Below are 12,494 nucleotides of genomic sequence, written 5' to 3'. Positions count from 1 at the left end.
TGCAGAACTGTAGCAGGCTACAATTCAGGGGTGAAATGCTCCTGGTTTGGACCGGATCGCCCGATCCGGTAGCAATGGCGGCAGGTGGTTCGGGGAACCGGTAGCAAAAATCCCTGCCCTCCCCATGCCCAGCTGAGCGATCAACAGAGGTGGGGTTTTTTTTACTTTTTAAAAGCATTTTTCTTCGGCCGAAAAAATGCTTTTAAAAGTAAAAAAAAAAGCCCCTGATAATCGCACGGCTCAGCCGGAATCGTTAGAGCCTTTTAAAAGCTCCTCTGGCAATCCCAGCTGAGTTGCGTGATCATCAGAGCCTTTTAAAAGCATTTTTTAACAACCTCTTCAGCCAAAGAGGTTGTAGAAAAAATGCTTTTAAAAGGCTCATCTGAAGATCATCAGAGGCTTTTTTTTTCTCTTAAAGGCAAAAAAATGCTTTTAAAAGAAAACAAAGACCTCTAACGATCAGGCAACTCAGCTGGGATCGTCAGATCCTTTTAAAAGCATTTTTTACAACCTCTTCAGCCAAAGATGTTGTTAAAAAATGCTTTTAAAAAGCTCCTCTGGCGATCCCAGCTGAGTTGCCTGATCATCAGAGCCTTTTAAAAGCATTTTTTAACAACCTCTTCAGCCAAAGAGGTTGTAGAAAAAATGCTTTTAAAAGGCTCCTCTGAAGATCATCAGAGGCTTTTTTTTCTTTTAAAGGCAAAAAAATGCTTTTAAAAGAAAACAAAGACCTCTAACGATCAGGCAACTCAGCTGGGATCGTCAGATCCTTTTAAAAGCATTTTTTACAACCTCTTCAGCCAAAGATGTTGTTAAAAAATGCTTTTAAAAGTTTCTGAGCGATCCCAGCTGAGTTGCCTGATCGTCAGAGCCTTTTAAAAGCATTTTTTAAACAACCTTTTTGGCCAAAGAGGTTGTAGAAAAAATGCTTTTAAAAGGCTCCTCTGAAGATCGTCAGAGGCTTTTTTTTCTTTTAAAGGCAAAAAAAATGCTTTTAAAAGAAAACAAAGACCTCTAATGATCAGGCAACTCAGCTGGGATCGTCAAGCATTCAGCTGAAGAGGTTGTAGAAAAAATGCTTTTAAAAGTTAAAAAAAAAAGGTGGCCATGCCCACCCAGTCACCCCCCTACCAAGCCACGCCCACAGAACTGGTAGTAACAAATTTTACATTTCACCACTGCTACAACTGGATATTACAGTCCAATGTATTACCCACCGACCATGTGTTACCCACTCTAAATGCGGAAATTTTCTACTTCCCACCTGCACCGTATCCATTTGCTGTGGTAAGATGCGGAGAAAGTCATCCGGAAGATTCCCTAATAATGGTGGGTTCCAGTCCCTGTATCGTCTTTGTACTTGTGAACCGCTGGAATTTTGGATATCAGTTCTGCTTGGGGGGGAAAAAAAGCAAATTACAATAATATAATTCTACTTCGCTTGGCAACTTCCAGATGTGTAGACTTCAATTCCCAAAATTGTCATCAATGGCAAATAAGAGGGGAGGGGAGGGGAGAGGAGGAGACGAGAAGAGACGAGAGGAGACGAAACCTTAGAGGTGTTCCAGTCCAGCCCCCTGCTCAAGCAGGAGCACCTATACTATTTCAGATAAGTCGCTGTCTAGTCTCTTCTTAAAAACCTCCAGTGGTGGAACACCCACAATTTCTGAAGGCAAGCTATGTTGGCTATGGAATTCTGGGATCTGAAGTCCATACACATCTGCAAATTCCAACCGTATTAAAAACTGATCTGAGACAAGCTGGAGAATTTCGCGTCTACCAGATGGAACTGAACTATGATGCCCAGCTTTCCTCTGCTTCGTCCATGCTGGCTGAACCTGTTGTTCATCAACATCTGGAGAACCACATACTCCTGATTCAAGCAGTTGTGGGTATCTCCCTCATCAAAGTCCTATCCACAGAGGCTGGGAAAACAACTGCTGGCAATGATTTTACCGCTGGATTTCTTATCTTGAGGTTGCTGGACCACCAGCTCTGTGAATCTGGACCTTAATGTCTACATACCTGGGTGGTGGTACTGGAGGAGTCTCCATGTACTTTCGGTCATATATATGCATATCGTAGGAAGGAGGGGAATATACTGGAGGAGGCTCCTCATCTGAACTGTCTGGTTCCAAAGTCCGTTCCAGAATCTAAACCAAGTAAGTAAAAAGGTACATATTTATTAGAGGGGTACCCAACCCCTGGTCCCTGGACCGGCACTGGGCCGTGGAATGCCAGAAACTGAGCCACAGAAATAAGCAAAGCACTTAGATTGGACATCCAAGAAATATAGATGGAGACTTAAGAGAGGAATGTGGGAGGGAAGTAAAAAAAAAGCATAACAATTAAAGTACTGAAGCGGACAAGAGCCGATGGGTAGATGATTTTCACCTTTATTGTTGTTCTGATTAGCTTTCCCTTTTTCCTCTCTTTCTTTAAAGCATAACAATCAAAGTATGAAGCAGGCAAGAGATGATGGATGGAAGATTCCTCTTTTCTGTTGCTACTCTGAGTTGCTTTTCCCTGTCTCTCCCTTTCTATTCTCCCCCCCTCCCTCTTTTTTTAGGCAGGTGACATGATTAGAAGTTAGACAGGAAAGAAAGAAAAAGCTTCTTAAAACGCAAGTAATAATGAGAAACAGGTGGAATAATTGAATAATGATAGACTGTAATGTTTACTCTAATCAGTTCCATTTGTGTTGGAATGTATGGCACCCAGGTACCACACTGTTCACACACTGATTTGATATTTTTATAAAAAATAAAAAAATAAAAAACTTTTTTAAAAAAAGAAAGAAAGAAGCAAAGCCCCATCACCGGGATGCAGGCAGCACATGAAATCATGCCCACTCTGGTCCACAGAAAAACCTCTCTCCACAGAACCGGTCCCTGGTGCCCAACAGTTTGGAAGGCATTGCATTAGAACCCCTTTACTTGTTACGAACACAGATAGTCCTGACTTACGACCAATCGCTTACCATTTGAAGTTATAGCAGACCTTCCCAGAGCTACTTATGACTTAGTTTCGAAGCACCAACACCCCCTTTACCTTCCTTATCGGTTCTGAAGTGCATATGCCGCGCACCCGCGCATCGCATCCGCAAAACCTTTCTGCGCATGCGCAGAGGGTACAAAACACATTACATCCTGGTTAAAACCAGGACGTAATGACAGCCGGGAGGGTGGGCGGAGCCTTGCACTGCGATTGCTACTGGTTCTCCGAACCACCAGCCAAGATCGCTACTGGATCGAGTGATCCAGTCCGAACCGGGAGCATTTCACCCCTGCCCCTTGCGTCTAGTCAGAGGATCGCATTTTGCATGTTTGGCAACTGGCTCCTATTTAGGTCTGTTTGCAGCATCCTATAGTCAGGCAACTGTGATTTACAACATTTTTGACCAAAACTGGCATCTACTCCCGATTTCCAGCAAAATCTGCCCAATAGTAAAAATGGGTTTGCTGAACAACTGCAGCAAAAAAAAGGTCATGAAATTGGGTGCAATCACATGGTGATTCACATTACAACCGGCACAATTTATGACCAAAGCTGTGAGCTCATTTACAGTTGTAAGTTGAGGATTACCCATGTTTCCCCTAAAATAAGACTGTGTTCTGTCTCCTTCCCCACTTCAGACCCACGAGCTGGCCTTCAGCCAGTGGATTCATGGCTCTTATCAGTCCTGGCAGAGAAATCGCAGCTGCCTGCCAAAGTTCAAACAAATGACTCACGTAGCAAGACTTTCAGCTCTTTTTGAAACGGTTCAGCTAAACTTTGCTTCCCGTGGAGTGAGAGCAGTCCCAAAGCTCCTTATATATCCTGTGGGGTGGGGCTCCTGCCCCACCCTTCCTTTGACACCGCCTCTCTAATCTTTTGAAGCGCGGGTCAAGCCAAGCTTGATTATTATTATCAGCTGGGTCTGAAGGCGTAGCCTGGGGAAGGGAGGAATCAGGGGATGACGGCCTCATTACGTCCTCCAACTGGTCTGGTTCTGGCTCCTGGAGCCGAGCCAAAGGAATTGGTGCTCTCGAGATAAGAATTACCGGCCATTACCCCTCACTTTCTGAGTCACTTTCGAGCATGGGGCAAGGTTCGGGGGCTGAAGTCACAACAGACTGGGTCTTACATTAATTTTTGCTCCAGAAGATGTGTTAGGGCTTATTTTCCAGTGAGGTCTTATTTTCGGGAAAATATGGTACTAAATGCATCCATTTGGCCGACGATCTTAACTGGGGCTTATTTTGGGGGTAGGTCTTATATTATGAGCATCCTGAAAAATCATGCTAAGGCTTATTGTCCAGTTGTCTTATTTTCAGGAAACACAGTACCTGTACCTGCAACTGATGGGGATATCCACTGGCGACAATTAGCATAGAGGGAGAAGCATATGGCAAGACATAGAGTTAGAGCAGTGATTCTCAACCATGGCAACCTGAAGAACAAGGCTGGCTGGGGAATTCTGGGTATTAAAGTTCACACATCTTCATGTTGCCAAGATTAAGAAACCCCGAGTTAGAGAATTAAAAGGATGGATGTTGCAAAAGGGAACTACAGGTAGTCCTCAACTTACGACCCCAGTTGAGCCCCAAATTTATGTTATTAAGTGAGACAGTTGTTAAGTGGGTTTTATCGCATCTTAAATCCTTTCTTGCAACAGTTGCTAAGTGAATCACTGCCGCTCTTAAGTTAGTATCACGGTTGCTAAGTGAATCTGGCTTCCCAATTGACGTCGCTTGTCAGAAGTTCACAAAAGATGACACGTGACCCCAGGACGCTTCAACCGTCATAAATATGAGTCAATTGCCAAGCATCTGAATTTTTATCATGTGATTACGGGATGGTGCAATGGTCGTAAGTGTGAAAAACGGTCATAAGTCACTTTTTTCAGTGTGGTTGTAACTTCAAACGATCACTAAATAAATAGATGTAAGTCGAGGACTTCCTGTATCAGCTCAGAGAAAGATTAAGAAATTCCAGTGAGACTGGGATTTTGGAAAACAGAAATTGGAGCTATAAACTCTCAAATTATGCCCTTGTAATCCATAATTCCATGAGAGAATGCTGGTCTTCCTTCTAACGCTAGCAAGCCTGTGCAATATTCATTAAGTGTTGTACCTTATGATTCTTGATAAATGTATCTTTTCTTTTATGTACACTGAGAGCATATGCACCAAGACAAATTCCTTGTGTGTCCAACCACACTTGGCCAATAGAAAATTCTATTCTATTCTATTCTCCTGGATGATCGGCTGTCGTTTGAAGATCATTTGACGGCCGTCTCCAGGGGGGCCTTCCACCAGGTCCGCCTGGTTCGGCAGTTGCGCCCCTTCCTTGATCGGGATGCCTTATGCACGGTCACTCATGCGCTCGTTACCTCTCGCTTGGATTACTGTAATGCTTTCTACATGGGGCTCCCCTTGAAGTGTGCTCGGAGGCTTCAGTTAGTCCAGAATGCAGCTGCGCGGGTTATAGAGGGAGCTACACGTAACACTGATCCTGCGCAGGCTGCACTGGCTGCCTGTGGCTTTCCGAGTGCACTTTAAGGTGTTGGTTATGACCTTTAAAGCGCTCCATGGCTTAGGACCTAGGTACTTACGGGACCGCCTGCTGCTACCACACGCCTCCCACCGACCCGTACGCTCCCATAAAGAGGGACTTCTCAGGGTGCCGTCCGCCAAACAATGCCGGCTGGCGGCCCCCAGGGGAAGGGCCTTCTCTGTGGGGGCGCCCACACTCTGGAATGAGCTTCCCCCGGGTCTACGTCAAATACCTGACCTTCGGACATTTCGTCGCGAACTAAAAACACATCTCTTTATCTGCGCGGGGCTGGCTTAAATTAGTTTTAATGGGAAATTTTATTAATTTTTAAATGGGGTTTTTTAGTATGGAAATTTTTAATCTCAGGCTAATTTAAATAAGTTTTTTAAATGGTATTTTAATTTGTATATTGTATTGTTTTATTTTGCCTGTACACCGCCCTGAGTCCTTCGGGAGAAGGGCGGTATAAAAATCAAATAAATAAATAAATAAATAAATAAATAAATAAATATTCTATTCTATTCTATTCTATTCTATTCTATTCGATTCGATTCGATTCGATTTGGTTTGATTCGATTCAATATAACAGTGTGTAAGTTGTGGATGACACTTGACTTTTGGAAAGCTGGGGCCACCTTCCAAAACAACCTAGCATGAAAATTAAATTTGATACGATTTCCTTGACATTTCAATGCAACATACACTAAATATTGTTCATTGAATGATTCTGCAGACAGACATGAAACAATTGTTCTCCTTCTCTCCCATTTGAAAAAACAACAACAACCATTTCTTCACTTTTTCTGCAAAGAACTTCTACAACAGCAGTCACCAACTGGTGGTCCGTGGACCACTGGTGATCAGCAATAATATTTTGGTGGTCTGCAGAAAAATCTTTGCATTTTTGCATTTTTTTATATTGCACTAAATCAGGGATCCTCAAACTACAGCCCACAATTAATCCAATTAATCCAATTAAGCAATTAATCCCACTCGCTGATGGGATGGGGTCCTTCAGGCACGTAGCTTGACCACCTGTTTAGTAGCTCCAGTCATTCCCTCCCTCCCTGGGAGTCTAGGCACTTTAGCAAGCGGTGCGCGAAACTTCGGCTAGGCTCCTTGAGAGATTGAGTTTGCAGGGAGCTGATCTAGCACCCAGGCTGGCTACAAGACAAGCATTCATTGTTAGCCGTAATTGAGATTCTTAGCTGCAGCGGAGAGCAAAGCTAGGGTTGACCCTGGGCACATCTCTCCACCAACAGATGGCCAATCTAAGTGCCTGAAGGACCCCATCCCGTCACTAATTCATATTAGTGGTCCATGGGATTTAAAATTATGAATTTAGTGGTCCCTGAGGTCTTAAAGGTTGGTGACCCCTGTTCTACAAAGGAACTTCATTCTTGCAACGTAAAAACTAAACAGATTACAGTAACACTGTAATCTGGTGGCTCTGGTGGCTCAACAGACTAATGCAGTCTGTTATTAACAGCAGCTGCTTGCAATTACTGCAGGTTCAAGTCCCACCAGGCCCAAGGTTGACTCAGCCTTCCATCCTTTATAAGGTAGGTAAAATGAGGACCCAGATTGTTGGGGGCAATAAAAGTTGACTTTGTATATAATATACAAATGGATGAAGACTATTGCTTGACATAGTGTAAGCCGCCCTGAGTCTTCGGAGAAGGGTGGGATATAAATGCAAAAAAACCCAAAAAACACTAAACCAAAGACAACCTGTATCCCGGTCTGATATTTTAACTACTACACTACTAACCATAGCATACAAAACATTTGCTAGACCAATTCTCGAATACAGCTCATCTATCTGGAACCCACACTGCATATTGGACATTAATACAATTGAGCATGTCCAGAAATATTTCACAAGAAGTGTCCTCCACTCCTCTGCTCGCAAGAAAATACCTTATGCCACCAGACTTGAAATTCTGGGTTTAGAAAATTTAGAACTACGCCGCCTTTGGTATGACCTGAGCATAACTCATAAAATCATCTGCTACAATGTCCTTCCTGTCAATGACTACTTCAGCTTCAACCACAACAATACACGGGCACACAATAGATTCAAACTTAACGTGAACCGCTCCAATCTCGATTGCAGAAAATATGACTTCAGCAACAGAGTTGTTAATGCGTGGAATGCACTACCAGACTCTGTGGTCTCATCCCAAAATCCACAAAGCTTTAACCTAAGATTGTCTACTGTTGACCTCACCTAAGAGGTCTGTAAGGGGTGTGCATAAGAGCATCAGCGTGCCTACCGTCCCTGTCCTAATGTTCCCTTTAGTTGTATTCATTTTATGTATTCAATTCATGCATTCAATTCATGCTTATACTTATATATATTATTTAATATGTATTTGACAAAATAAATAAATAAAATAAATAAATAAAATATTCAAATCTCCTTCCTGTGCCTGCTTTTACAGCACTGAAAATACCAACATTACAAACACCTAACGCTTGACAAGGAAAGCGCTGTTCACCTCGAGGGTCACAACACAGAGAGACCTGAAAAATTGTCCTTAAGCTACCCTGCTAGCTCCCAATCATCCCTCCCCACATACACACACACACCCCACAGCCAGGAGCTATTAGGGAATGCTGGGATCCAGCCTGTGTTTTGGCAGGCAGGACATCTGCTATCAACTTGCCGGGAGATTTTCACACCCGTAAATAGTTGACAGTGTGCTGCACAACCCCAAACCTGCTTGCAGCTGTCTCTTTTCCCAAGTATTGGGCACAGTCTGCTTTAGCAGAGCTGTTTTCTTACTAGGGCAGTGTTTTCTCAGCCTTGGCGACTTTTAAGATATGTGGACTACAACTCCCAGAATTCCCCAGACATCCGGCTGGGGAATTCTGGGAGCTGTAGTCCACACATCTTAAAGTTGCCAAGGTTGAAAAATATTGCATTAGAGAAGCGGATAGCTGATTGCACTTCCACACAACCAACATTCGATCTACACAAACCTTCCCAAGCTACCTGTAACTTCTTCCGGTTTCCATTCTCATCCTAATCGCCTTTCCTTCAGATGGCTAATGGGGGAATGCTGTAGGACTGTGATGACGAACCTATGGCACCAGGGGTGGGTTCTACTTACCTTGACTACCGGTTCGCATCGTGCCCACGCGCACTCTTCTGCGCATGCGCAGATGACTTTTGATGACGTGCGGGTCAGTGGGCGGAGCCTCCCACCAATTTTACTACCGGTTCTAGAGAATCGGTGCGAACCGGGGGGGGCAACCCACCACTCTATGGCACGTGTGCTAAAGGTAGCACGCAGCACCCTCTCTGACGGCACGGGAGCTCAGGTTCAGCTCCACTGCGCATGTATGTGCCTCCCGGTGACCAGCTGCTCTTCAGGTCTCTGCCATGCATGTGCGGGGGGGGGCAGGTGCATGCATGGGGGTGAGGCACAGGGGCAGGGGTGCACACGCGCACGCTTTGGGCACTCGGTCCAGAAAAGGTTAGGTATCACTGCTATAGGACAGGGGTCTCCAACTTGGCAACTTTAAGACTTTGCTTAAAGCTTTGCTGGATGAGTCCACAAGTCTTAAAATTGCCAAGGTTGGAGACTCCTGCTATAGGAGAATGTACGGATAACCTTGGGGGACAATCAGAAAAGAGAACGAGGAGCCCTCTGTTGCTTAACGGTCTGAGAAAGTAACTTGGTAGGACTTTCCTTAATTGATCAGACCAATCAAACCGGCAGCAGGAAGTTTCTACCATCAGACTTTCATGATTCTGTTCATGTATTCTTACAATAAAGTAGATTTAGCTCATCTGGTTGTGTCTTATGTCTGATTGTTCAGAAGCACTGACAAATACAAGAGTCAATAATTAGTGATCAAATGGAGCATAGTGACTCACGTGGTTAGTTAGGACATGGGGCTGAGGATTGGATATGTCTAGTTCAGGGGTGAAATACTACCGGATTGGACTGGATCGGGCGAGTAGGTAGTGGAGATTGGGTCTGGTTTGCCGATCTGGTAGTAATCACTGGCTGGCCACGCCCCCGAACCATCCACGGCCCACAGTCCAGCCTTCACAAGCTGGACACCGGGAAGGCAGCTCGCCACCTGCTCGCCCTTCGGTCAGGGCCCAGGCCCAGGATGCCTCATTCTCCTGAGACCCCAGAGCCACCATCTGCTTGCTGCCTGCCTCAACCGGGTCAGGGAATGCACCATTCCCCAACTCCAGCCTTTCCCTGGAGCTGCTGCCCACTCGCTGCCTGCTCGCCGCCCGTTCACCCTTCGCCTTTGGTCAGGGCCCAGGGCCCAGGCCCAGGGATGCCTCATTCTCCTGAGACCCCAAAGCCACCACCTGCTTGCCGCCTGCCTCAACCGGGTCAGGGAATGCACCATTCCCCGACACCAGTCTTGCCCGGGAGCCGCCGCCTGCTCTTCCTTCCTACGGGGCATATACTTACTTTCCTCCAGCAGCTGGCTGCCAGGAAAGGCAAGCACCCAAAAGTTACTGGAGTCCCTCTCCTTGAATATACCGCCGCCATTGCTGCTTGTTCCATGCACATCTCATGTCGTCATTTGCGGTAGATTAAAAGAAAACCATCAGCTGCCAAGGAAGACATCTTTCTGTTCCCCAGCCCGGCCCCAGGCTGCCTTAGTCTCTCATTAAGGAAGAAAGACAGCCAAGGTGGTGGGATTAGGGAAGAAATCCTGCCAGTGGAAAAAAACAGTGGGGTTTTTTTTTTCTTCCTCTTGCGCTTGCTGGTGAGCCAATAGTAACTTGGTTCAGCTGTCCAAAGAAGATGGTACTGTGAGAATATGAGGGCAGCGCCAACCCAGGAGTGATGCCAAGTTGCATGTGCAAATGCCCTCTATCTTGCCACAGTTGCTTCTGTGTCCCACCCCTTTTTTCCGCCTTTTCTTTTTTGGCTTTTCTTTGCCATCTCGCAGAGGGAAGTGGGGAGGCGGGGGGTATTCTCCTTTGTTCATGATCCAGGAATCAAGTTCCATAAGTAAGCAAGCAATCTTAAAAACCTACCCCATACAGGCCATCCACAAAGGGAAGAAGGAGATGAGCTGACAATGTCATGATTTTGTTGTGACTTCTACCAGATGTCTATTGACTTAAGTAGGGACTGTTCAGATCCTGCAGCTTTAAGTTTTGGGATTCTTGGGCAGAAATTGTCTGGAAATGAAGCTGGCTTAAGAAATTTGGTTCTGGATTTCAATCCCTTCCTCCACTTTGGCCATGTTGATGGCCTGAGGTTCTGTCCAGACTATACTGACCGCAGCCTTGATTGGTGAATTCACTTTCTTCTAAGAAGGAAGGAATGTTGTGGCTCCAGCCTCCGAATCTGGCCCCATGCCCGAAAGTGACTCTAAGGGTGAGGGGGAAGGGCCGGTAAGGCTTACCTCAGGAGCACCGATTCCTTTGGCCCAGCTCCAGGAGCCAGAACCAGGCCAGTCGGAGGATGTAATGAGGCTGACATCCCCTGATTCCTCCCTTCCTCAGGCTACGCCTACAGACGCAGCTGATAATCATACCAATCAAGCCTGGATCGACCCACACTTCAGAAGATTAGAGAGGTGGTGTCATCAAAGGGAAGGCCCCACCCCACAGGATATATAAAGAGTTTTGGGACTGCTCTCAGTTCCACGGGAAGCAAATTAGCTGAACCGTGTCGAAGTGAGCTGAAGTCTTAATCTGTTTGAACTTTTTGGCAGGCAGCTGCATTTTCTCAGCCAGGACTTATAGGAGCTGTGTATCCACTGGCTGTAGGCCAGCTCGTTACAACAGAGTGAGGACGGAGACAGAACAAGGAAGGAAGGAAGAAGGAAGGAAGGAAGGAAGGACGGAGGGAAGGAAGGAAGGAAGGAAGGAAGGAAGGAAGGAAGGAAGGAAGGAAGGAAGGAAGGAAGGAAGGAAGGAAGGTTGGTTTTTCCATTCTTCCGGTCATTTGAACCAGAAGGACAAAATGGCAATATTTTTGTCAATTTCACTTTTGTCAATTTCAGTGGCTTAAAGAAAAGCGAAATCCATCCTTTAACCTTTCCCCTCTTCCTTCAATTTTTGAAAATGAAATTGAAAAAAGAAAAAGAGATAGATTTCATTGTTCCACCAATTTTGGGATTTCGTTTAAAAAGGACGTGGGGGGCGGGGCGGCGGACCCTAGTATTTCACTGTTTTACTTGCAAAATGAATGACCAGTGACAAGAGGATAGCAGGCATTCCGGCCACAATGCATAGTAGCCAACTAGAACAGAGAAATGAAATGCAGCAGACAAACTGGACTGTGCCTGTTCGTGTGCTGAGAGCCTCAAAGGTGTTTTCGGACACAACCTGGATTTGTATCTATTCCATATTCTATAGAAGATCATATTTGTAAGCTCAGAGTGGAACTGTGGGGTTCTTGGTACTGTCTGAGGACTGACGGCGTTACCTGGTTTGGTAATGAAATGTCTGCAGGAAAACAACCAAGCTCAGAAAGCACCAAGGCCCATATTCCATCCACACAAACACCTGTGGGGCCACTCAAATCATGTCCTTTAAATCCCAAAGCCTTCTCTTTCTCAGCAGCACCCTTCTTCCATCTTAAACAAAACAGCAGAATAAAGGTGCAAATCAGGTAAACCCAATCCTCTTTTTTCCTGACATTTACGATAACTCGTGTTTTTTCCCCCTGCCACACAAGTTCAGAGATATTTCCTTTTGCCATTGTTTAAAAGGTGAATGAGTTACTAAAACAGTTATTGTCTGGAACAAAGCCTGCTGCCTTAACCACTAGACCCATGATGGCAAACCTGTGGCACGTGGAGCCATATCAGTGGGCACGTGAGCTCAGCTCCAGCATGCCTGGGCCCACCAAAAGTAGGGAAACAGGCTGTTTTCTGCCTCTGCAGGGCCTGGGGTGGGGTGGGGAAGGCCTGTTTTCGCCCTCCCCAGGCTCCTAGAGAGGCTCTGGAGTCTGGGGAGA

The 12,494-nt window shown here is 45.6% G+C and overlaps 1 protein-coding gene across 2 annotated transcripts in view; it reads right to left on the bottom strand.

Moving 5' to 3' along the window:
• CUEDC1 (CUE domain containing 1) overlaps positions 1–12,494 on the bottom strand; it is a 131,698-nt gene that overhangs the window by 33,443 nt on the left and 85,761 nt on the right. For both annotated transcript variants that reach the window (XM_058164207.1, XM_058164206.1), the window contains exons 4-5: positions 2,026–2,153; positions 1,265–1,391 (exon numbers count right to left, since the gene is read on the bottom strand). In XM_058164207.1, the coding sequence (XP_058020190.1) occupies positions 1,265–1,391; positions 2,026–2,153 (255 nt within the window). The remainder of the gene's footprint in view (positions 1–1,264; positions 1,392–2,025; positions 2,154–12,494) is intronic.

This window comes from Ahaetulla prasina, chromosome 1 (assembly GCF_028640845.1).
Source record: "Ahaetulla prasina isolate Xishuangbanna chromosome 1, ASM2864084v1, whole genome shotgun sequence".
Classification (NCBI taxonomy): Eukaryota; Metazoa; Chordata; class Lepidosauria; order Squamata; family Colubridae; genus Ahaetulla; species Ahaetulla prasina.
The sequence above is the reverse complement of the archived record's forward strand: the minus strand, read 5'-3'. Positions and strand labels throughout refer to the sequence as shown.